The 24,130-nt window shown below is 53.1% G+C and overlaps 1 protein-coding gene across 1 annotated transcript; it reads left to right on the top strand.

The window, feature by feature from the left end:
- The first annotated feature begins 1,231 nt into the window (after nucleotides 1-1,231).
- On the top strand, nucleotides 1,232-23,850 carry Krt80 (keratin 80). Its single transcript, XM_034517389.2, has 9 exons — nucleotides 1,232-1,912; nucleotides 7,349-7,557; nucleotides 12,599-12,659; nucleotides 12,942-13,037; nucleotides 19,522-19,686; nucleotides 20,296-20,421; nucleotides 20,860-21,080; nucleotides 21,903-21,958; nucleotides 22,088-23,850. The coding sequence occupies exons 1-9, from the start codon at nucleotides 1,613-1,615 to the stop codon at nucleotides 22,210-22,212; spliced, it is 1,359 nt and encodes a 452-aa protein (XP_034373280.1). The 5' UTR covers nucleotides 1,232-1,612; the 3' UTR covers nucleotides 22,213-23,850.
- The last annotated feature ends 280 nt before the right edge of the window (nucleotides 23,851-24,130 follow it).

Genomic DNA, 24,130 nt, shown 5'->3' with positions numbered 1-24,130 from the left:
TGCAGATGCCACCGGCTGACTCCTCAGAGCACTCCGGGCTGACCAGGAAGGGTATGCCACTAGATATGATCACATGCCATTCAGATACCAAGCCAGGGGAAGATGGTGGGAGGCTGGGGTGGCCATACCAGACACACAGGGTTGCTGAGAGGGACACATAGCATACCAGGGTACATAGCATACTGGGGTACATAGCATACGGGGTATATAGCATGCCACAGAAGTAGGGCATACACTGTCCTGGGGACCCAGTCACCCACAGCAGATCCTGGAATCCAGGACCAGGATGGACTCCTGACATAGAGTTCTGTGTCCAAGTGAACCAGAAGTGACCATGAATGGGAACCAGGCCTGGACCCCAGGCAGGTGTAGGTCATGTGGCTCAGCCAGCATGCCTGGTTAAGACTTGTGACTGCCTCAGTCTCCTCAGGGGCCAAGTCCCCTGGGTTTTTACAGACACACTTTTCTCTAGACTCAAGGAGGTTGTGCTGGACCTAGCAGAGTGGGTAAGAGGAGGCCATCCCTGGACAAGGAGGAGCAGGTCCTGGCTGAGCCTGGGCTGAGGGCCTCTGAAGTTTCTGGAAGTTCCTTGGATGCTTTGATACCTGTTTCTGCACCAGACTTCCCATGAAGAAGGTAGAAGGTGTGCAGGTAGCCAGCAAGGAGGAATGGGATGAAGAGTGAGGAGCCTGACACTTGAGACAGAACTACATCTAATCAGAGACCATCTCGGCCCCCCGGGAGAACTCTGAACCCAGGCCAGATGTTTGGAGTGGGTCCTCTACTCTGATTGTGACTAAAACCTTCAGCCCATTTTTCAGGTGAGGGTAAAAATCCAGCCACATAGCTGAGGCTTTCTTTCAGTGGTAACACCAAGCTGACTCCACACGCAACCCAATGTCACATTTCCAAAACCAAGAGCTCTTGGCCTTGGTCACGTGCTGCCTGCAGGCCTTGAGTTAGGGGGGTGCACTCAGCTGGTTCTCAGTAAGGGAGAGAAAGAAGGCAAGAGGGAAGTGGAAATTATCAGGGGACACTGACAGATGGAAGATAAATAATAAAAGGGCTGTTTTCCAACACCAGCCTGGCACGGTGCCCAGGGCAGTCATCTTACCCTTGGAGCTCAGGGCTACACTTGCCTCATCTTTTCCAGAAGTATGCGAGGCCAGATACGTCAGCCTTCCGGTATGCAGTGATCTGTGGCTGGCTGCCCGCCTTTCTCCCTGCTTCTGCCTTCGGAACTTTGCCTTCTTGGCACTGACCACCCGGCCCCACCCTGCCCCACCTAGCCAGCCCAGCCTCAGCCCCCTCCTCAGTCAGGTCCCCCTTGCAGTGGACTGTGACAAGCCCCTTCAACAAGACAGAGCCCCTGTAGGGCAGGCAGAAAGCTGTGGTACCAGCGGAGGGGCGGGATCCACATCATCCAACTAACAGGTTGGTCTGGCTTGGAAGAGTCCCGCCCTCCTAAAGCTAATGAACACTATGCAACAGGTGTTTTCGCCTCAGTCCCCAGCCGGCCCTGGATGTGACAGGAGGCAGCTGCCAGCCACCAACTCCAAAGCTCCCTAGCTCACTGGTGAGCCCTCCGGCTCCCAGGCCCAGGGAGGACACCATGGCCTACCGCTCCTGCGTTGTTGGCTTCAGCAGCCACAGTGGCTGTGACATGACCCCTGCAGGCAGTCTCCAGCCTGGGACCTCAGGATGGGGCAGCTGTGGGCTCCCTGGGCCTGGCTTCAGCTCTCGAAGCCTCACAAGCTGCAGGCCAGCTGGCGTCATCCCCAAGGTGACTGTGAATCCCAGCCTGCTGGTGCCTCTGGACCTCAAGGTGGATCCAGCTGTTCAACAGCAGAAGAACCAAGAGAAGGAGGAGATGAAGGTCCTCAATGATAAATTTGCCTCCCTGATTGGCAAGGTGAGCTGAGTGGGAGAGGGCATCAAAACAGAAGGGCCCCAGGCTTTCCAGGTGACCTGGCTGGCGGTTCCCTGAGCATCGGTCATCATGCCCCGCCCCCCCATACCAGCCAATGGGGATGCAGCATGGTTAAACCTGCAGAGATGGGCCAGGAAATCCTGATACATCCTGGTGTCTAGGGTGAAAGGAACCTCAGGATGGCTCTGAAGAGTATTGGATAAGGGCACCCCCCCTGGCTATGGGTGGGAGGGGTCAGTGTACCCCTGTAGCAGTCAAAGGATGCTTCTCAGGAAGGCCTATGGAGGTATGGCCTGCTGACCTTTGCCCAGGTGGCTGGACGGGATATACTGCTAAGATACCTTCCTGACCCCAAGCCTCTGTTCCAGAAGCATCTCCCTCCCACCCTGCTGGTTCTCCCCATTCATCCAAAGAGCTACTGTTGCTGGCAGGTCCTAAGGTGGGGGGTGGGGGCAGAAGGAGGCTGCCACAGAGTTTGTATGAGTAAAGACATAACTTTGTCTCGTCAGGAGAAAGGAATGTAGAGGACTGTGTCAGAACCCAGCCAGCAGCCAACAGCTGGCCTGCTTTGCACTCACCTAGGTGGAAGGAACAGGCCCCTAGCAACATGGCCCCCACACTTCCTAGACACACTGCCTGCAGCTAGCCTAGGGCTTCAGGAAGTCCTGTCTACCTCCCAAGCCTGTGCCCACTCAACCACTCCAAGAAGCCTCTGTGAGCAATCCTCCCAGCCCTGCTTCCTCCTGTGTCAGATTCGCACTGACTGAACTGCATGCAGGTATTCTAGGTACCACAGGGCACCTCACGGGTCACCTCAAATCCCCTTAACTGTAAAGAAAGACATTTCATGACATTGCACAGAACAGGGAACCTGGCCAGTTCTTTTCTGCCTCTTGGTTTCTGATTCTGCAAACCCTTGCACATTTCTGGAGTCCCGAGCTGTGGGAATGTACAGACAGGCAGTGAGAAGAGAGTGTCACATGTGGCCTGGATGCCCCAAGGAATTTAGCAAGGCGGCAGTGGGCCAGGGCTAACATCACTACAGCTGATGTTTTCCCAGCTGTGCAGATGAGGCAATAGGACCAGAGAGGCTCATTGTGTTGCCCACAGTCACAGAGCCAACAACTGATACGGTTTATATTTGAACTCAGGTCTGCATGTATGGTGTGTATGTGTGTGTATGTGTGTGTGTGTGTGTGTGTGTGTGTGTGTATGTGTGTGTGTGTGTGTGTGTGAAAGAGAGAGACAGACAGACAGAGACAGAGAGAGACAGACAGAGACAGAGACAGAAAGATAGAAAGAGACAGAGAGACAGAGAGACAGCGTGAGACAGAGACATAGAGAGACGGAGACAGAGCGAGAGATCTGAGGCAGAAATGGTGTCTTTCCCTGTCTCATCTGACTAGTTCAGAGTCTCCTCATTTACACCCGAGGTGCCCAGATTGGGGGAGGAGCAAGCAGCCCTTCCCACGGCTGCACAGATGGAACCCACGGCCCAGGAGGTAGGCCCTGCAGAGGTGCTCCTTGACAAGCCTGGCTAATCCCTTAAAAGGAGTGCTTCGCTGAACTATGTAATTTGGCTCCCATGGGTGGCTTTTCTCCTTCGAACGATTGCCAATGCTGATGTCACTCTGTGCCACTGCCGTGGGCACTGGCTGGGAACCGTGGGTGTGGGCCCAGGAAAGGGGCCCTCACCGTTGGGGTCCTGGGCTCAGGCCTTTGAGTAGCAGATCTCAAGAGCCTCTCAGATCTCAAATTTGGCCTTGAGGTAGGCTGCCATTCACTGTAGGGTACAGGGAACTATGGGTTCCAGCCCTGTTTATTAGAGCCCTGTGCTAAGTAGGGGCTGTGAGAGACCTCAAGAGACTAAAAAAGCATTAGAACCCTAGTTCTGAGTTTAAATCCTGGACCCACCACCAGCCTGCTGTTTAACCTCTGGCGAACTGCTGAACCTCTCTGGGCCTCAGTGTACATCTGTGAAATGGGCTTGTCGATCAAATGGGACAATTTTTGAGAAGTAGTTAGAACACATCTAGCAGATAGTGCAAGCTTTCTGAACAAGAAAGTAAATAAGTCTGGTTCAGGGAGCTACCAGACCTAGCTACCCTCTTACAACCACACACACCCCAGGCCGGAAGAGTAAGGGGAAGGGTGGAAAGAGGCCTGTAGGGCAGAGCACAGCCCAGGCTTCAGAGAGAGGTACAGGCAGGGAAAGCACAGGAGATGGATTCCTGGCCCAGAGCAAGGCTGGGGCTCTGGGCGGAGAAGAGGAAGAAGGATTCCACTCCTCTCCCCCTTCAGAGTCATCTGCCGCCCTGAGAAACCAGTGTGTGTGTGTGTGTGTGTGTGTGTGTGTGTGTGTGGTGTGTGGTGTGTGTCTGTGTGTGTGTCTGTGTGTGAGGAAAGGGAGCAGTTCCTCTAGAGCCCAGCAGAAAGGCCTACCGCTGTGAGGTTTGATTCCCTTATAGTCTGTGTTTCCTTAAGTAAGCCGCTTACCCTCTCTGTGCCTCACATTCTGGGGCTCATCGGCCTGCGTTCCTGACAGTGGGGGACTAACAAGGCCACAGCCACAGGGAAAGATGACAGAGGCCTCGGGGGGGGGGGGGGGGGAGGCAGCACCTTCTCTATCAGGGCTGCTGCAGGGATCTCCAACACACAGACAGCCTGGGCACTGGGGCTCTGCGTAAGAACTGCCCAAGCTCAGAGGACAGTCCAGGAACAACAGAGGTGAACAGGGGAGGCAAGAGTGGGTCATGCCAGTTCTAAAGGTCTCGGATGTCCCTGTTGTCAGCCCTGCTGGCATCAGACGCTGGCCAGCTTTTCTGCGGGTCTCTGAGGCTGGGATTTGACATCTTCCCAGCACCTCGGGGATCCCTGTCAATGTCTCCCTGCAGACTCAGTGGCTGGACCCTCCCCAAGGTACCAGATCCAGCCAAGAGCTCAAAAGGTGACTTGGAGTCCCCTGTTTAAAAAAAAAAAAAAAAGTCTCACACCAAAAGTCTTGTCCAGCTTGACCTGGCTCCCTGCAGCTCCCAGTCTCAGTCCTACCTACAGAGTAAGGAGGTAAGCAAACCAGGACTTTGCTCTGGAAGCCACCCTCAAAGCTGCCACTGTGCCCTGATAGGGCAGGGCCCCCAGAGCTGCCACTGTGCCCCATAGGGCAGTGGGACCGGCTAGAGGAGAGTGCAGTGGCTCCTCTGGGGACCAGGGATTACTGGCTCTCCCTAGGTCTTTGTTCCCACAGGGAGGAGCCTCTCTGCCTTTAGCAGGCCATGGTTAAAGACGACTTTTCATTCCCACCACTGAGACAAGAGACTCTCCAAAGGCTAGTGGAAGCCAGAGGGTATATCCTTGGTCCCCCAAGAACACATGCTCTTTACCAATACTGGCTGGCCCAATTTACAGCATCTTCCCACAGAGGTTAGACTAAAGGAAGAACTTCCTGGTATCAAGGTTTTTCTGTTGCTCATGGGTGGAGGTAAGAGCCCCATGTCTCTCCTCTCACCGCACCCTCAGTGTAAACACGGACTCCTGCATGTCAAAACGGAGGGAAGGTGGGGTGAGCTGATACACACACACACACACACACACACACTACACAAAGCAAGGCAGAACCTTCTTGACCTCCAGCCTGACTGAACCAGTTTGCTGTGGCACAGGTTTAAGGCAGTGTCATGCAGAAACTTCCCAGCAAGATGGGTGAGAGGCAGGGGAATGACGGCTCACCCAAGTCACAGTCCATGCCTCTCTCCAGTGCTCCTGCTCCCCTCCCTTCCAGAAACAAAAGTGCCAAAGCTCTGTCTTGCTGTGGTCCTGGGAGCAAGGCCAGCACTCTCAGCACAGCACCATCTGGTTAGCACCGAATCCTCATGGCCAGAACAGCACCTGCTATTCAGGAATGACCTAACCATACCTCAGCTCTGTGGCCACCCAGGGATCCTAGGCTAAAAGGGGGGTGCGTAAGAAGCTGGGGTGGGAGTGGGGGCTTCCAGGCTGAGTCTGGGGGCATCCTTCAGGGGGAACAGAGAGAATACATGCAATGGAGGAAGGGAGGGAACCTCGAAAGAACAGGCAGGGTGAGGAAAAAGCCAGGAAGTCTCCATCATCCTGGGGTACACTCCAGTGGGAACTGAAGCTAGAACAGAAGTAGGCAGCCTTCTGGGGGCCTAGGTGTGATCCAGAGGTTGTGGGTGCCTCTGTAGAAATGGCAGGGAAGAGCCTTTCTGCCTTTAGCAGGCCATGGTTAAAGATGACTTTAACCCTACCCGCTGAAACAAGAGACTCCAAGGCAAATGGGAGAGGGAGAGGAGGTGAGGGGCAGCCAGACCACGGGGCTCAGAGTCCTCCAGGTCCTTATTCTCAAAGCCACCCTGACTGCCTGGAGAGAAAGCCCACTTCAGAAGGACCCTGAGCCTCAGGGCAGCAATGCCCACAGGAGGCTCATCACAATGGTTAAAGATCTCAGTACAGGACTGGGGACACAGCTCAGCGGCAGAGTGCTTGCCTTGCATGCACGAAGGCCCAGGTTAGATCCCCAGCAGTGCACAAACCAGGAGCTGTGGTTTCAACACTTGAGGTAGAGGTGGGAGAACCAGCAATGGAAGGCCACCCTCACCTGTGTAACGAGCTTCAAGGCTGGTAACACGTGAGACCTCCCTGTCCCAAAACAAACAAACAAAACTCCAGGTGCCAGGCCTGCCTCTGCTGCCTGCTAATTCGGTGACCTCAGGCGATTCTCACGGCTCTGTGGGCTGGATGCCCCCCTCTGGAAACTGTGCCGATAGCAATACCCACTCCACAGGGTGTTGCCTCAAAGCAGTTGGAACACGAAGCACTTGGAACCAGTCTGGTGCACAGTACTTGGCAGCTCATACACGTCAGGGTCTACCTCTCTCCCGAGCTCCTTCCCACCTTCTGCCCCTGACAGCATTTTTAGACAGGCAGTATCATCAACCACAACTTCTATCTGGGGAAACTGAGATTCAAAGGATCTGCAAGTCTGGGTCAGGAGGACTAATACTAAAAGACAAAGCAAGCCTACCTTGCTGGGTCTCAAGGCCAGATTAGATCAGGCTTGCAATACAGGAGAGGCAGGTAGGACCCTGATGTCTCCCATGCCTCTATTTTTGGGCTCTCCCAGTCCTTCACCAGCCTGTGACAGACAGGCGTTCCACACCCTGCTCCCTTCCCTCATTGGATGGAAGCCCTGCCCAGGTTAGGAAGCCTTCAGTCTCTTGTCTCCACCTTCATCCTGTCCTTATCTCCATGTCTTCGACCCAACAGCCAAGAGCCAGTGTCGGTGAACGTGTGCAGATGAGCTGTTCTGTGACGGGGAGCCCCACCTCGGGGTCCCCTAGCCTGTCCAGGGAACCCAGTGTGGCACCCGACGACCTACTCAGTACCCTCCTGCTCTTGCAGGTCCAAGCTCTGGAGCAACGCAACCAACTGCTGGAGACCCGATGGAGCTTCCTGCAGGGGCAGGGATCAGCCACCTTCGACCTCAGCCACCACTACGAGACATTCCAGGGCCAGCTTCAGGAGGAGCTGCGTAAAGTGAGCCAGGAGCGGGGACAGCTGGAGGCCAACCTGTTGCAGGTGCTAGAGAAGGTGGAGGAGTTCCGAGTCAGGTAGGTCTCACTCTGGGAACCAGAGGTAGAGGCTAGGAGTGGGGACCAGGCTGGACTCTGGCGGGGTGCACCCAAGGTGAAGAAAGAGGAAGTGTGGTGCAGAATACTCTTCTCTAGATATAATTCTTGAGAACATCGCATGTGTAAATACTGCAGGTGCGGGGTGAACCTGTAGCCCTCACCCTTACGATCCACCAAGCTTCAGTCTCACTGGCTTACAGCTAAGCCCTTGGGTGCTGGCACACACAGGCCTGGCTCCAGCAGCCTCTCCTGAGCCTGTATGCATGCCAACTCCTGTGTACTACCCTGGGACAGGACATCTTGCCTCTGGCAAAGCAACATAAGGTCTCTGCTGCACACTTTGGATGCGATCTTGGTCTCAGAAAAGAAGCAGGAACACTGAAGTGCTGGCAGGGGACAGACAGGACAGGGCTTATTTTCTTCATAAAGCAGCAACCCCCTGTAGGGAACGCTGCTCAGTATCAAGGTAGCTGGAGAACTAGAAAGATGATGAAAATATAGCCCTGGATCACACAATGCTCTTACAGCTACTGGGGTAGAGGGACAGATGGACAGGAGGTGGGCAAGCGCTACCCAGTAGTCACAGGTCCAGCCTACACATTGAAATAGAAAGTATTCATCTTGGTCCCAGGCCCCTAGCTTTGTGGCTTCAGGCAAGCATAGCTTACTGACTGGCCTCTGAGTGAGTGAACATGCTGACTGACACTAATCTCAGATGCCATGAGCAAGAAACTGAGACTTCAGGTTGGGGCCAGGCAGTGGCTTTCCTGTCCCCTCAAAGGTTGAAGTTGATCCAAACTGGCTAAACTGAACTGGCTAGCCCAGGAAGGCAGAATAAACACTTGGGACGATAAGGGCAAGTGACCCTCTGAGATCAAGTAGTAGGCAAGCCCTCCAGGATAAGGCAGCTGAGGCTGAGCAGATAAACATCGCATACCCTGAGTCCCTCCTCAGGTCTGGGTTTCCTTCTGAGGGGCCTCTACCCTGGATGGGGTGGGGGCAGGCATGGGGAACGAAGCATGGCTGATCCCTGTCCTGCAGCGTGGTCCACACCCTACCAACCAGAGGTAGGACCAGCATTCTAGGAGCAGCCAGGCAGAGGAGAGGGTAGGATGGCTTGCCTAGGAACCCAGGCTCTGAGCTGAAGCCGCATAAAGGCCACCCCTCCCAAAGAGTCCTGCCCTCCCAAATCCTAGGAAACCCACATGGGCATCTGATCACTCAGAACTGCCCGACACTTGATCACCAGGGTCTGAGTGCCTCATAGGAGTCACAAGGCAGGAAATACTAGATAAAATTGCCACCTTCAATGGCCATGACAAAGCACCATGGCATCCCTGGGGACCTGCAACTGAGTCCCTCGCAGGCACCACTGGTTGCTGTCAACTAGCCGCTGACCTGCTTCCTGTCTGCCTTGCTGTTTAGGCTCAGGCTGATCTCTGGGGAGGGGAAGAAGAGAATAAGTCTTATCATAGGGTTTCAGGAGTTTTGGGTCTGCAGGCTAGAGCCAAAGCTGTCGGTGTGGGGCGGAGCCCGGACAGGGAGGAGCTGTGCCTTGCCTCTGCAGGGTGATGAGCTCAGTCTTGCTTCTAGAAATAAACAAAGGGGGGGGGGAGCAGAATGTGACAGCCTAAAAAGGGCCTGAGAACAGGTTCGGGAGCTGGTGACGGATTGGAGGTGGCACAGAACATAGGCATCACCTGAGCTTCAGTGGGTGGAGACTTGCAGAGGTCCCCAAGGTCTGGCTAGTCTAACTCCTTGTTACTAAGAACAACGTAACAATGTTGAGGCCCAGCGAGAGGAAGCGAGGTGCCCAAGCTCACGCAGCAGGAGCCTCAAGGACAGCGCAGAGCTGCTGCGCTGATGAGAAGTGTGTAGTTGAGGAACAGCTAGAGGCTGAATCTAGCTAAGCATCAGACAGCAGACTGGGGCAGACTCAAGGCAGGATGTACACCCTTTGAGGAAGAGGCTCTTACAGCTCACACGAAAACTGGGAACAAATACCAAGAGACTCAGGGAGACTGGGTACCAGCTCCAGGCTGGGACCCATGGTAAGCACCAGACCTCATGCTGGACCAGTAGCCTAGGCTCCAGACATTGGCCCTCCTGGGAGGCTCTCAAGGTCCTAGGCAGGATGCCTAGGCAGACTCCCTCTAGCCGCAACTCTCCTGCTATTTTTCCCTACTGGGGGCAGGCCATTTGACTGTCCTTAAAATGTGTGTGTGGGGGGGTCTCCAGTGGGTCTTTCTTGGTGGGTCTGTCTGAAACACTCTAGAAGCCCCTTGTCCCCAGTGAAGTTCTCATTCATAGGGTAGGCAGCACCACAGCGCTCAGTCAGGACCAGGCACCTCCTAAGCCTTCTGGGGGACACAGTCACCAAGGAGGTGGCTCTAAGCCATTAAGAACAAGTAGGACAGTGATGGAGGCAGGATGATATGACCATCCAAGGGGGGAGCAGACAAGGAGGCTACCCAGGGGATGGGAGGGGCAGAAGGGGCTGAGTGGAGACCTGGCACCCAAGGGGTCCTGCCAGATGCCTCCTCAAGGCTGGTGGATCCTGTTACCTGGAGGAAATGTGGGTACTAACCAGCTGCCTGCATTTAGAGGGCAGTAGGATAAGGGGCTCACTGACTTCAGCCCCTAGATGGGGGAATTTCACAAGGGCTCCCAGATTCCAGCAAGAAGCATAGCTCACTCAGAAAACCCTAAAGGGTGGTAATGATGCTCGGAGAGCCAGCCCCACTCTCCCCAGGGCCACCAGAGGCTTGATTGTAGAGGCACTAGAGGCCATGATAGAGGTCCAAGCAATGTTAGGTGTCAGATCTGCAGCAAACACTGGGACCTCATGACATGTCCATGGTCACAGACAAAGCACACATGTAAGTGATGTAACTAAGCACTTGATCCCTCTGCTCAGCCAGCACTCCTGAGAAGCCTCTGTCACAGGACCCTGAGGTCCTCCCCTGCTGGAAGCTCTGAGGGTCACAGGAGAGGGTGTCAGGGAGCACCGGGGGAGGGAGCCTGTGGTACCTGTTGCACACGTACACACACCTGTAGTCAGAACTTCGGAGCACTTTGTTCTCCCTGATGCATGACCCCTGTCCAGCCCCACCGTGACCTTCAGAGACCCTCACAGATTCCTGGAAGACAAGGCCAAGTGCAGCCCATTTCCCAATTTAGAGACATCAGTGCCCTGTGATCACTGACATCCTTAGGTCCACTCCCATCCAGAAGACATGTGGGTCTAGTCAGCTGCCAGGGCCACTGTGACACTGCCCTACTGGGAGGTCAAAGACTGGGGCAGCAGGCGCCTGTAATTAGAGCCCTGAGTCAGGCATTCCTGGAAAGGAGAGAAGAAACTAACCCACTTCCATGTACATCCACTGGGGCTGTCCCTGAGGGCTGGAATAGAAGATCTGAGGCTGGCAGATGCCATCCACCAGATGAGGCCAAGACTACCATTTAACTAGAAGAGGGTAAAGTGAGGGACCAAAGGACCCTGCCCCCATTCAACAGTATCCTTTTACAAACCCAGGGTGAGCCCGTGCAGGAGGGAAGCAATATGGAAGAGAGTTAAGCTTTGTGGAGTACCTTTGACAGGCAGGACAGGCCACGGATTGATGTAATTGCAACAGGCAGGCTCTGTCAGCCCACACACACACAAGCACACTCATACCCAAATCACAGAGAGAGAGAGAGAGAGAGAGAGAGAGAGAGAGAGAGAGAGAGACAGAGACAGAGACAGAGACAGAGAGACAGAGAGACAGAGAGACAGAGACAGAGACAGACAGAGACAGACAGAGACACAGGCAGAGACAGACAGACAGAGACACAGAGACAGACAGACAGACAGACAGACAGACAGACAGAGCTTCAGAAACAGGAAGTAAGGGAGGCTGGAAGAAATTAGCTGCCACCAAGCACACTGCTCTCCCTGCCTCCCTTTGGAGGTCACAAAATAAGATGATGTCTCACTCTCCAGTGAAGCCAAGGAGCAAGAATAGGCTGCAGGGAAGAGGCCAACCTGGGAAAGAGTGGGAGCAAACAGGAACAGCACACCTTGTAGGTTGCTGAAAGACCAAAACAGGAATAATAGACCTTGCAGGTTAAGGGTTCTGTTTGCAGTTAAGACAGTTAAGTCTAAGTCCCTGTTTGTCCTGTGGTAAGTCCTTGCAAGTTAAGGTGTCTATTTGTAATTAAGAACAAGGTCCCGTTTCTTAGATCTGATGTAAACTGCTTGGGACTCCATTCACATGATGTGTGTGCTTACCCCTCCTCCTTCCCTTCCATTGTCTCTTCTGCTTAGCTTCTAAAAACAACTCTCTCTCTCTCTCTCTCTCTCTCTCTCCCCTGTGAACACCTTCTCTCTCCGATAAAAGGGACTTTAAGTCACGGGGCTGCTCTCAAAACCTGACTTAGGATGAGACAGACAGCTGGCCAGTCCTGGGTGTAGCTTGCTTTAAATGGACAATCATGGATTTGGTCTTTTCCCCTTGAGACTCTCGGGTTTAACAAGAGGAATGCACTGGGTACTGAAAGAGGGCTGACCACAGGCAGGGCCCACCTGCATTGTGATTCTGGGAGGCCGGTAGAGAATGCAGCCACCATGAAAGGTGTGCACAGTCAAGAGGGCTTCCAGGGGAATGTGCAGGAGACTCGGGCAGCCACTGTTGGGAGGTTACAGGCGAGGGACAGCGTGTCTCAGAAGACCTGAGACTGTGTCCACCAATGGAAGAGCCCAGTTTTCTTGTTTGTCTTTGTTTTGTTTTTTGACCTAACAGGGCATCACTATGTAGCCCTGAATAGCCTAGAACTTGCAGTCCAGGTTGGCCTCAAGCTTGTAGAATCCTGTCTCTGCCTCCCGTGTGCTAGAATTAGAGGCATATGTCTCCACATCCAGAATGGCCCCCTTCTCTAATCGTCACAAAGCATGGAGGTCTAACAGATACCTGGACCCCTCAAGGGAAGTTAACCAAACCCCAAGTTCTACAACATTGCTAAAGAACATCTCTCCCCACAGGTACGAGGATGAGATCTCCAAGCGCACAGACCTGGAGTTTACCTTTGTCCAACTAAAGAAGGTAACACCCAGCACCCAGGGCCCTCCATCATGACTCTCCCTCCATCATGACCCCCTGCCCTTGTCACCAGCATCATCCACTTACCTTGATACCTAAGCAAAGCCCTCAGGAACCTGGGCTATGGGACCAAGAGATAGAAAGGCCCAGTAGCAGCCTGCCTCTTTCTCCAGGCTCAGAGGCAGACTCCCACTGGGTAACATTCCCCTCCCCAATTCCACCCAACTCCCTCCCTGAGCCCTGACTTCCTGGGTCTCTAACTCTCACCTCCACTCTCAACTCCAGGACCTAGATACTGAATGTCTCCGACGAACTGAACTGGAAACCAAACTCAAGGGTCTGCAGGGCTTCATAGAGCTGATGAGAACAGTCTATGAGCAGGTGAGAAAACACAAGGGGTGGTTTGGGGATGTTTAACAGTCACTATCTCCAGCCAATGACATCGCAGCTTCCCAAGTGCTCTCTGGGTATCCATGGTCCTTACATTTCCCTTTGTCACACAGCCTACTTGGTTTGAGCTCCCTTTGGGCCCTGTGGTCCAGTCCATAGCTCTTCTGGCTCTGGTGGACAGGGAGCTTCATCCTCTCCTACTCTTGGCTAATTTTAATTTTAAAAATGATATGGCAAATGCAGACAGAGGAGCTTCTAGAACATAGCCCCATCTATCTCCTAGGTCCTTAGCTGAGCCTGGGAAACTCAAGAACTTGACTCTTCAGGAACACTATACCTTCCTGGACATCCTACCATGATCTGTCTATCTGTCTGTCTACCTATCTACCTACCTATTTATCCATCGATCTATCTCTTTCCATATCACCTGTCTCATGCCTAAGGGGTACAGGCATGGTCTTTGACAATCATCTATAGTCTAGTAAGAAGTAGACAGAGCCACTTCTGGGGCTGACAGGCTCCAAAGCCAAATGCTGCCAGCAGGTGGTGCCAAGCGGTAGCAAAGAAGCCAAGGTTGGAGCAGAGGTCAGTGTCACGGCTACAGTGCAAGCAGAGTTCTGCCATTGGCCCCCCAGACTTCTGAGCACAGCTTCCCAGCCTGGTAGGGGAGATTGAGCCTTTCATCAGACGCAGCATCCCAGAACCCCTATGGAACTCACAGTCATCTGTGGCTGTGGGATGGAGTGTAACAGAGAGAACCCCCACTCTCAGGAGCAATAAGAAAGCCAGCTCCCAGCTGCCCACACCAGCAGCCCTGGAAAGCATGTTGCGCACCACAGTCATCTAGCCCCAGGCCACATCCATATGGGTTGATTGCTCTTCCCTAGCTCCCTTTGGCTTGGTGTGGGCCAGGCAGGTATCGGGGACCAATGCTTCAGATTCTGCACTCCACTATACTCACCAATGCCAGGCAAACTCAGAGCTCTAAGGCAAAGTGGAGAGCCTGCAGCTGAGACCCAGGCAGAAGGAGGCTGGCCATAAGCAAACATTGCCAGAGATATGCCTAAAAAAATTGTTTGGCTCCCGTGTCAATATCCAGGCCTGTGAATTCCATTTGGACAGAGCCACGGTTCTTGGCTCTGTTTTGACTGCTCCTTTTTAGAGTTTCTGTAACTCTGGCCAAGCTCTGTTCTGCCTCTCTGTGCTTTAGTTTTCACATTTGTAAGTTGAGAACAACAGAAAAGATTCCATGACCGAGGAAATGCTTGCAGAAGAGAGCATTTAACTAGGGCCAGGTTTAAAGTTTCAGAAGTTAGCCCATTATCATGATGGCTTCCAACAAGGCCACGCCCACTCCAACTAGGCCACACCTCCTAATCCTTCTCAAATAGTGTCACTCCCTGATGACTAAACATTCAAATATATGAGCCCATGGGGGGGCATTCTTATTTAAACCACCACAGCATCTTTGGCCATCAGTTGAAGAGTCCTACATATACCCAAATCACCTGATGTTCAAGTCTCTCACATAAAGTGACACATTGTTTGTGTGTAACCTTGGCACCTTTCCCCCTATATTGTAGAGATGCTCACACTACCAAATACAATGTAAACAGTTCTCACACCATATTGTTTGAGGAACCAGCGGCCAGAGAAACTGCCTGCACATGTCAGTAGAGGGGTAATTTTACCCTATCTGTGTTTGGCTGAATCCTCTGAGAAGCAGGTGACCACGGAGGCCAGCTGTACACGGTTGCTTCTACTTTTGTGAGTACTAAGGTGGCCAGTGAGCTGGGCACCAGGATGAGGGCTTATTGATCCAATCTGTCTCTCTGTTGAGAAGAAACCTATTGATCTTTGTCAAAGAGATGCCAGTGAGTCCCTAAGCCAGGGTTGCTTGTGAGAAATAAAATCCAAGACATGAAGGTGTTTTCTAGAACCCACATTTTAAAACAGGAATCTGGGATAGGCTATAACTTTTTGGTAGGCTGCTTCCCTAGCTCCAGGAGACCCCAGGACTCAACCTCTAGTACTGCCCTTCCCCAAAAAGGGAGACAAAATTATTTTAATAACATATTTCCCTTAACCCAATGTATCCAAAATATGAGTATTTCGATTTTTAATGAATATAAATATTAGTGGACTGTTATACCTTTCTTTCTATTAAATGTTCAGAGTCAGGTGTAATCTGAACACTGAGGAGAGAGGCAGGAGGATCGAGAGTTCAAGGCCCCAGACTCTATACAGTGAGTTCCAGGCCAGAAGGTTACACAAGAGCTGTCTCAAAAACAAACAAACAAAAAAACAAAAAACACACACTCAAAAACATGTAAAGTCTGAAGCTGTACACTCACAGTCACTCATCTCAGTCAGATGAGTCATGTCCTATGTGCTCCTCAGTCACTGATAACGACTGGCTCCCTTCCTGGACAGAGCAGGCCTGAGCAAAGGGAGGTAGAGGTCACAGCTCTCTCTCATAATAGGAAAACACAGTGGACTATGGGTAGCTCTTGGAGGCTTGGACACTTGAGTTTCAACTTTGGGTTTGATCAGCAAAGCCTTGTGTTATAGACCTATATCCTATCGATTTCAAAAAAAAGGGGGGGAGGGGAAGCTCTCCTCTCTCTCCAACACCAGGGAGCACATAGCTGGGTGCTTACAAGGCCATTTCCAGACAGCTGGGTGGAACCCACTGGTCACCTCTGCAGTATGCATGGGATCTGCATGTATGTAGTCTCAATACTTCTTCCTACCACACCCAGAAGCTCTGGGTCCTGGGAGCTTTGGGCAGAATCAGCTGAAAGCCCCCTGCAGCCAGTCTCCTGGGGTGCTACAGAGGTGCCAGCACCATCTAAATGGCTTTGGCAGGGAGACAGGTCCAGAACAGGCTGCTCTGCCCTAAAATCTATATCCCAGTCTTATTACCAATCACAGCAACTGTGGTATTAGCTACTGTGTATTGATCACTTAGTATGGTCTAGGTACTGTGCCGGGTGTCCTCCAGACTAAGTCTCAATTAGTGCTCCTGAAAACTCTGTGGATTTAGATAACACCAGAGTGAGTACAGATTTTACAGCAGCCAGATTTAAAACCTGGCTCAGTAACTATGGGAGCTGGCTGGAGCAGGTTGCTTTACTCTCTCTCTCTCTCTCTCTCTCTCTCTCTCTCTCTCTCTCTCCATGCTTCTATCTCCCCATCTGTAAAATAGGAAGCACAATACTAGTGCACTGTGCTGTTGGGAGAGTGAGTGTGTGTGTGTGTGTGTGTGTGTGTGTGTATGACAGAGTTCATGCATGCATGTGTATGCGTACATGTGCCTGTGTGTGCATGTGTGTGTATGCTTGTGAGTATGTGAGTACATGCATGCATGTATGCATTTATGTGTGCCTTTGTGCATGTACGTGCATGCATGGGTATGTGCCTATGTGTTCCTCTGTGTGTGCACGTGGGTATGTGCATGTGTGAGTACATGGATTCGTGTATGTGTGCCTGTGTGCATGTGTGTACATGTGTATGTGAGTGGGTGTGTGCTCACGTGTGCATGTGTGTGTGTGTGTGTGTGTGTGTAGGTATGTGCTTGCAGTGGTCACATGAGAGCCTCTGCTGTCAGTTCTCCCCCTTCACCTTGTTTGAGTCCAGTGTTATTTTGTTATTCAAAGTGGAATATGATGGTCTAAGTGGCCCTCAGTCTTCCAGGGACACGCTTGTCTCTGTCTCCATCTCAAAGGTTTTAGGAACAGGAAGATTACAGATACACACTACGGTGCCCAGCTTTACATGGGCTCTGGGGATCCAAACTCAGGTCTCAGTTCTGCCTAGCACTTAGCCACCTCCCAACCCAGACATTATTTCTTAACAGATCCTAAAGCACTTAGAATAATGTCTTCCATGGAGTAAACATTTAAAAAGCGTTAGCTGCTTTTAGTTCTGTCTGACACCAATTTTAAAGATGGGAAATGGAGGCTTGAAGGGCTTTAAACACTTGACCGGAGTCACCTAATGAATCCAAGGTGGTTGCATTTAGAATACAGTGCCCCTGAGAGTGGTTTGACCAAGCAACACTCGGTTACCCTGGGAGAGCCACTGTCTTCTCAGAGCCCCCAGGGGGTAACACTGTGAGACAGACATATATACGCAACAGTCTTCTCCAACTCCGGCTCCCTGGGGAAACTCTACACTGTGGCACAATTCTTGCCAACTTGGGGTGTCAGGGGCCCACCCCAAGGTGGCACCTCACCACACAAGTAAGCATTGTTATACCCTCCTTCCCGGAGAGACAGCGTGTCCTGACAGGCACACAGCTATTCCAAACGCCACTTCCTACTTCTGTTTATCTCTCTTTGCCTCGCCTGCCTCTTTCCAGAAAGGTCTGAGGTGGTGCCGTCAGTGTCAGACACCCCTCGGCCCTGGGCTTTTGTGGGCCAGATGCCAAGTCAGGTCTGAGATGGAGGGTATGGGGCTATATCTGTGATCCTCACTCACTGATTTCCACAATGTGCCCACTGGGGGATTCCCAGAACCTCATCTCTAAAACTGTCGTACAGATGTCCATTTGCAGGGAGCCATGTTGGTGGTGACAATGGGGCTGTGGTGACTGTTGGCCTGATTCCAGTCAGTGCCTTCAGCCTGCCTTTACCCAGAGACTTATATTCCATTCATCTGAAGATCAAAGATCCCCACAGCTCCTAGAACCTAAGCTGGGGTCCTGCCAGCTGAAAAGGCCTCTAGAATTCTTTTTTTGTTTTGTTTTGTTTTGTTTGTTTGTTTGTTTTTGTTTTTCAAGACAGTGTTTCTCTGTGTAGCCCTGGCTGTCCTGGAACTCACTCTGTAGACCAGGCTGGCCTTGAACTCAGAAATCTGCCTGCCTCTGCCTCTGCCTCTCAAGTGCTGAGATTAAAAGCGTGCGCCGCCACCACCACCCGGCGGCCTCCAGAATTCTTACAGCCCCTCCTGAGCTTCCTTTCCAGGAGGTGCTGGTGTTCAAGGCTGCAGGCAAGCAAACAGGAAAGGCATCCGTTGTTCAGAGAGCCCATCTGTCCCCACCTTGTCTCTAAATTTCTACTCTAGAACACAAGCCACCAGTAAGAAGTCCCAGTCCCTGCCAGGGGCAAAAGCTAGAGGCACCACCATGAGCTCTCTAGTCGAAGTGAAGGGGCCCTGAAAGTGACGAAGGTCAAGGTATATGGCCTGAGTGAACCAGCTGAATCAGGACCTAAGCAGGCCTCCAGATCCAAGGGCCAGCTGTGCTAGGGAGCCGGGGAGAAACTGACAGGTGACAGGTGTGTTGTGTGTACATCAGCACAGGATAAAAGTCAGACCCTGGGGGATTCTGCATTTTCTATAAGAAAATTGTAAGGAAAAAAAATTAAATGGGCAGCTGAAGACTTCTAGGGATACCCACCAGCTTCCACTCACCCCTCTTGTTTGGATCCTGCCTGGGGATGAGGTTGTCAGAAACCAGAAACACCAGTTGGAAAGTCGGGACTGAAACAAGGTCAGGGGTCTGTGAATGCCAGAAGAGGCAGAGGTTCAGGCCGTACACCCACAGAGTGAGTCGCAGACACACACAGCCACCTCTGCTGGCTCCCTGCCTGCTCCCTGTGGGCACCTGTCTGTGGGGAGTGCTGGCAGCCATGTTCTGATGACACACAGTCTGCTCCGTCTCCCACCCTGAGGCCCCCAGGCCTGGGTAGTTAGTTAGCACCTCCAAAGGAAGCAGTCCAGGCTCTTGACAACACTTTGCAGGCCCTGAGAGACCCCTGTTCCCACAGGTCTCACTATTTAGTCCTGAGGTTTCCCGTGGGAAAGCCAGCTGGGACGGAAGAAAGCTGGCCCAGGCACTACAGATATATAGATAGCTTAGCTACTCTGTGCTAGGCTATGCTAACACAGAGCTCCACAGAGTGGAACTCCACTCCCCTGCAGTTGCCTCCACCTCCCCACATGATCAAGGAAAGATAAACTGTGGGCATTTGTGGTGAGCACACTGTTGGCCCTGGAGTCTGGCCTGGGGGAGGGAGGCATTATTACTTCCAGCTGGTTCTGGGGACTAATGATTCTCATAGCAGAGGTGCCTCTGGGCCCAGAGTATTTTGTACCCTCCAGCCCCACCCTCTCCGGCCCAACATCCACCCAGTAAATTTATATGTTCCATCAACAAATGTGGGGGCCCATGGCTGAAGATGACCCTGCCATGCTTCTTGGGGATGCCTACCCAATGAAGAAGCAGGAGGCAATAGAGAGCAGGGGAGCCTGGAGGAGGGGTCCCAGCCTGAGTATGAAAGCCAGAGCCACCCCTGACCTTTGCCCTCACTCAGAAGGAGAACATGGGGAGTCAGAGGGGGCATTAAGAGCCACCTGACTCCCTGGGAAGTCACAGGAGGTAGCACCTCCTGAGGGGACAAAGGGACTGTGTGTGAGAGAGACCTTGAGTCCTCTGCAGCAGCTCTGAGCCTCCCACTTCTGCTCTGCCCAGGAGCTGAAAGACCTTACAGCCCAAGTGAAGGATGTGTCGGTGACCGTGGGCCTGGACAGCCGCTGCCACATTGACCTGAGCGGCATCGTGGAGGAAGTGAAGGCCCAGTATGATGCCATCGCTGCTCGAAGTCTGGAGGAGGCTGAAGCCTATTCACGGAGCCAGGTTAGAGACCATGTGCAGGGAGAGACGAAAAGGACTAGACAGAAGGTGACTGAGGTCTTGTGGCTCTGGGACCTGAGACTTTCTGAGGAGTAGCAGGGAGCATATGCAGGGAGTGTTGGAGCATCCAGTCCACAGGCAGCACGGAAAATGTAAGAGGCAGTTCCTGCAGGCCTCCGGGGCTGCGGGGCTGCGGGGCTGCGGGGCTGCGGGGCTGCGGGGCTGCGGGGCTGCGGGGCTGCGGGGCTGCGGGGCTGCGGGGCTGCGGGGCTGCGGGGCTGCGGGGCTGCGGGGCTGCGGGGCTGCGGGGCTGCGGGGCTGCGGGGCTGCCGGGCTGCGGGGCTGCGGGGCTGCCGGGCTGCCGGGCTGCGGGGCCGCGGGGCTGAGACCTCCGGGGCTCCAGGGGCGGTGGGAGGGGAAACCACATGGGACCTTCCTGGAGTCACAATGTGGCCAGGTGTAGGTGTAGCTTACCAGGGCAGCCAGAAGAATGACACCAGGAAAACATGGTGCTGGAGGGGAGGGGGAATGAACCACAGATGTGAGGCCCGGAGGGATGCTGAGTAGGCTGCAGCAGGCCACCCTTACCATCCCTCTTCCAAACCCTTTCAGCTTGAGGAGCGAGCTGCCCGCTCAGCGGAGTTCGGGAACAGCCTCCAAAGCAGCCGCTGTGAGATCGCGGACCTCAACGTGCGCATCCAGAAGCTTCGGTCTCAGATCGTCTCAGTCAAGAGCCATGTGAGAAAACTTCCGAAGGGCCAGTGGGGACTTCGGGGCCAGGAAACACGATCGGTCACACTGGGTACACACAAGACCTGGCCAAATGGCCCTGAGTAGGTCTATGTGTGCCTCTGGCCTTAGTTTCCTAACCTGCCAAATGGCCTGCTACGGTGAGCTCTGAGGATCACGTGAGTTCTGTACAGAGCCACCCTCTGTCAAGTGCCCAGAGCTACTAGATGAGAAAGCACTCCTCCACCCGCATGTGAACCAGGGCCCCCATCCTTGCTTCTGGTCTGGACTCCTTGTGCTAGCTTGTGAAACTTCCCAGGTCTAAGCGAGCTCCCTGTAGTTCACCACACCTAGACATGGTGTTGTTTAGCTACACACACACTGGGACAGAGGCAGCCTCAGGCCTGGTCCACTCACTGCTCCTTCTCTTTGGCCTCCTGGCTGCAGTGCCTGAAACTGGAGGAGAACATCAAGGTGGCCGAGGAGCAAGGAGAACTGGCCTTCCAGGACGCCAAGAACAAGATGGCCCAGCTGGAGGCTGCCCTGCAGAAGGCCAAACAGGACATGGCCCGGCATCTGCGCGAGTACCAGGATCTCATGAACATCAAGCTGGCTCTGGACATAGAGATCGCCACCTACCACAAGCTGATGGAAGGAGAAGAAAGCCGGTAAGGAAAGGGGTGAGGGCGGGGCGAGGGCGGGGCGGGAGCGGGAAGGGCGGGGCAGGAGCGGGAAGGGCGGGGCGGGGCGGGGCGAGAGGGGGCAGGGGCGGGGCCGAAATGCCTGCCACCTGACAGGCCTGTGGTCCAGACTCAGTCACTTACTGGAGTTGGAACCTAGTTCTGTATGGCCTGTTTGTCTAGCTGGAAAATGAGCTAATGATAAGCATGGCTCACCTGCGATGGGAAAGCCATAGGAATCTGACCAGAGAGATGGCTCAGCGCTAAGCTTCCCAACCAGTTTTATCACTGAAATCCAAGTGGTGGAACAAGAGAATTAATTCCCACCAGTCTGGCCTTCACATGCACTCTGTGTGCCCACACACACACACACACACAGTTTTTTTAAAAGTTCAAACTGGATATCCTGTTTTTTTAAAAAGTGCTCAGCCATGTTCACCGTGTATGCTCGGCATGGAAAAGACTGTTGCCCCTGGAGCTGACCCTGGGCGAAGGGCAGAGTGCAAGCATCCTGGTTTATCTGAAGTCTGGGTCTGGGTCTAAAACACCAAGACTCTCCTCCCCTCTCCCCTTAACACCATCAAGTATCTAAGGAGCCAAAAGCAAGATGACCATGGTTCCTCAGCTCCCTAACTTCTAGGAACTCCAGAGACAAGGAAAACTGGCTAGTCAGGGTCACAGGACAGGACAAACACAGTCCTGGGAGGGACAGCCAAGAATTCCCCTGCACTAAGCAGACTCAGCTCCCAATCCTAATGGGGTTAAAATCCCAGGTTCCCTTCACACCCTACCATATCCTCCCTCCCACAGGATGGACCTGCCTTCTGCCACCATGGTCAGTGCCATACAATCCCAATGCAGAACCAGTAAGTCCACCCACCCAGAGACCCAAGATGGGGAAATATGGGGTGTGGGGGACTGGGGCCCCAAAGACATCATGTAAGCTGCTTCGATTCCTCCAGCCCTTCCTACCACACCCTTCATTTCCCCTGTAGCTGCCTCCAAGTCTGGCCTCTCTAAGACCCCCTCCCAGAAGAAGAAGACCCAAAGGGGCCCAGTGATCAAGATCACTGAGATGTCAGAGAAGTACCTCTCCCAGGAGTCAGAGGCCTCCGAGTAAGACAGCAACCCCAGGAAAAGCCTCAAGTCATTTCTACTGCAGCTGACTTAAGCTAAACTCAAGAACATAGTCTGGAGCCTCCTGGTTGGAAGGAGAGATGCTGCACGGGGAGATGTGGGTTCCAGCTGAGATTCGGTTCCTCTGGATGGTCAGTGAAGACAGGGAGAACTGGAAGCTCCCTTCATCCCTGTCTCATTCGCCACCTCCAGCCTCCTGGCCACAGCTTGTCCTGGCCAGTAAAGGGGAGCTCGGGGCCTTCCACCTCTCTGCTCCTCTGAAGCTCCACTTCCCACATAGCTCTGACAAGGTGCTTGACTTTTGCCCACTGCTTGCCCTGACTTCTGCCTCAGCCTTGCCTTGCCTCTGCCTCAAAACCGAGGCTGGCATCCTCACCCAATAGCCAGGACATAGACTGGGCTGAAGGATACACTTGGATTTTGTCCCATAAATGGTGTTCCTCGGCCTGGGGGCTGAGGACCCGTAGATTCCCTGCCTTTAGGCTTCCCAGACACCTGACAGTATTGGGGGATGAAGGGGGGAAAGGCCTGATGTGTTAGACAAAAGTCTGAGCCCCAGAGTATCCCAGATGCCTGCATGTACCCTCTTCTAGGGTCTAAGATGTCATAACTGACTTCAAAGCTATTCTGGCCAAGGCCAACACCCTAGGAGCAGAAGCCAGAGATAAAGAGTCTGACAGCAGGCCTTGCCTTCCCCTCCCTGCCACTGTGGGTTGTGACACCGTCCTGAAATCTAGACTCGGGCTCCAGCCCAGGTCTCTCCAACCTCAACACTTGTGTTTGACACAGGAGGCACTAGAGCCCTAGAGCCCTCCCTGCCTGCCAGAAATGCCCATTTCCCCCAAATCTTACTTCCTAGGGCCTTTGTTCTATCCCCTAAGACAGTCTACTCAGTGGGCCAATTCTACCCCCCTCCCATCCTCCAAGCTTACTCCCCCTGCCTCTGGTGGGCCATGAAGAAGGCTAAGCCCGGGAAGATCTGGAAGTTTCTTAGACCTAAATTTGGTCCAGGAAGCCCCAACAAGGGCCTTCAAAGGACTCAACCCAAGAGATTCCTTCTGCATCCACCAAGGGCGTCTGTGTGTTCCAGCCCTAGCTCCGGAGTTTGCAGAGCACAGCAGTGCCAGCCTCCCCATGCCACCAGCCTTCTTCTCGACTCCCTTTATTCCCAAGATCCATGTCCTGGCTCCTGGCTCCTGCCTCACCTCCTCTCCTAGCCCATCTCCCATCCCTGCATCTCATTCTCTCAGACCAGGTATCCTCAAGGCCCCTGACCCTCCAGATCTGCAAGGAGTGTTGATAGGCTACCATCTCTCCCAGGCCAAAAGAACCCAGCAATATATTTAACCCTAGAGTCCCCGAAGTGGGTGTTCATTGCTGCTTTCTCTCGGGCTATTTATCCGTTTCCAAGGGAGCAATCCTCAGTGGGACATGAAATATAGAACATATATATTATTTTTTCATAACTTATGTGGCTTTTAACTTATTGCTTCCCTTCCTGTTTCTGCATGATAAGTGCTGAGCATACTATCAGGATTTTAGAGAACTTATTCCAGCCACCTGCTTGACTGGCTGACTCGGGCAAGGGGTAAATAAAGTACTGAGATTCATCCATGGGTAATGCTGCTGCACACTCACTTTTGTTTGTTGGTTGCTGGCTCGCTTTGTTTTGTTTTGTGTGTTAGAGACAGGAGTGTAGGTTAACCCAGACTGGCCTCAAACTCATATAACCAAGGATGCCCTTGAACCCTTGATGCTTCTGCCTTGGTCTCCCAAAGAGCTGTAATTACAGGTGTACGCCACTATGTCTTGCTTGAGTATCTAATCTCATCTTCCCACTTGGTGGTTTGGTCACACACATGCCAGGTTGACCTCAGAGTGTTACGAACGCTCTGGTTACA

Source organism: Arvicanthis niloticus, chromosome 13, assembly GCF_011762505.2.
Source record: "Arvicanthis niloticus isolate mArvNil1 chromosome 13, mArvNil1.pat.X, whole genome shotgun sequence".
Lineage (NCBI taxonomy): Eukaryota > Metazoa > Chordata > Mammalia > Rodentia > Muridae > Arvicanthis > Arvicanthis niloticus.
The sequence above is the reverse complement of the archived record's forward strand: the minus strand, read 5'-3'. Positions and strand labels throughout refer to the sequence as shown.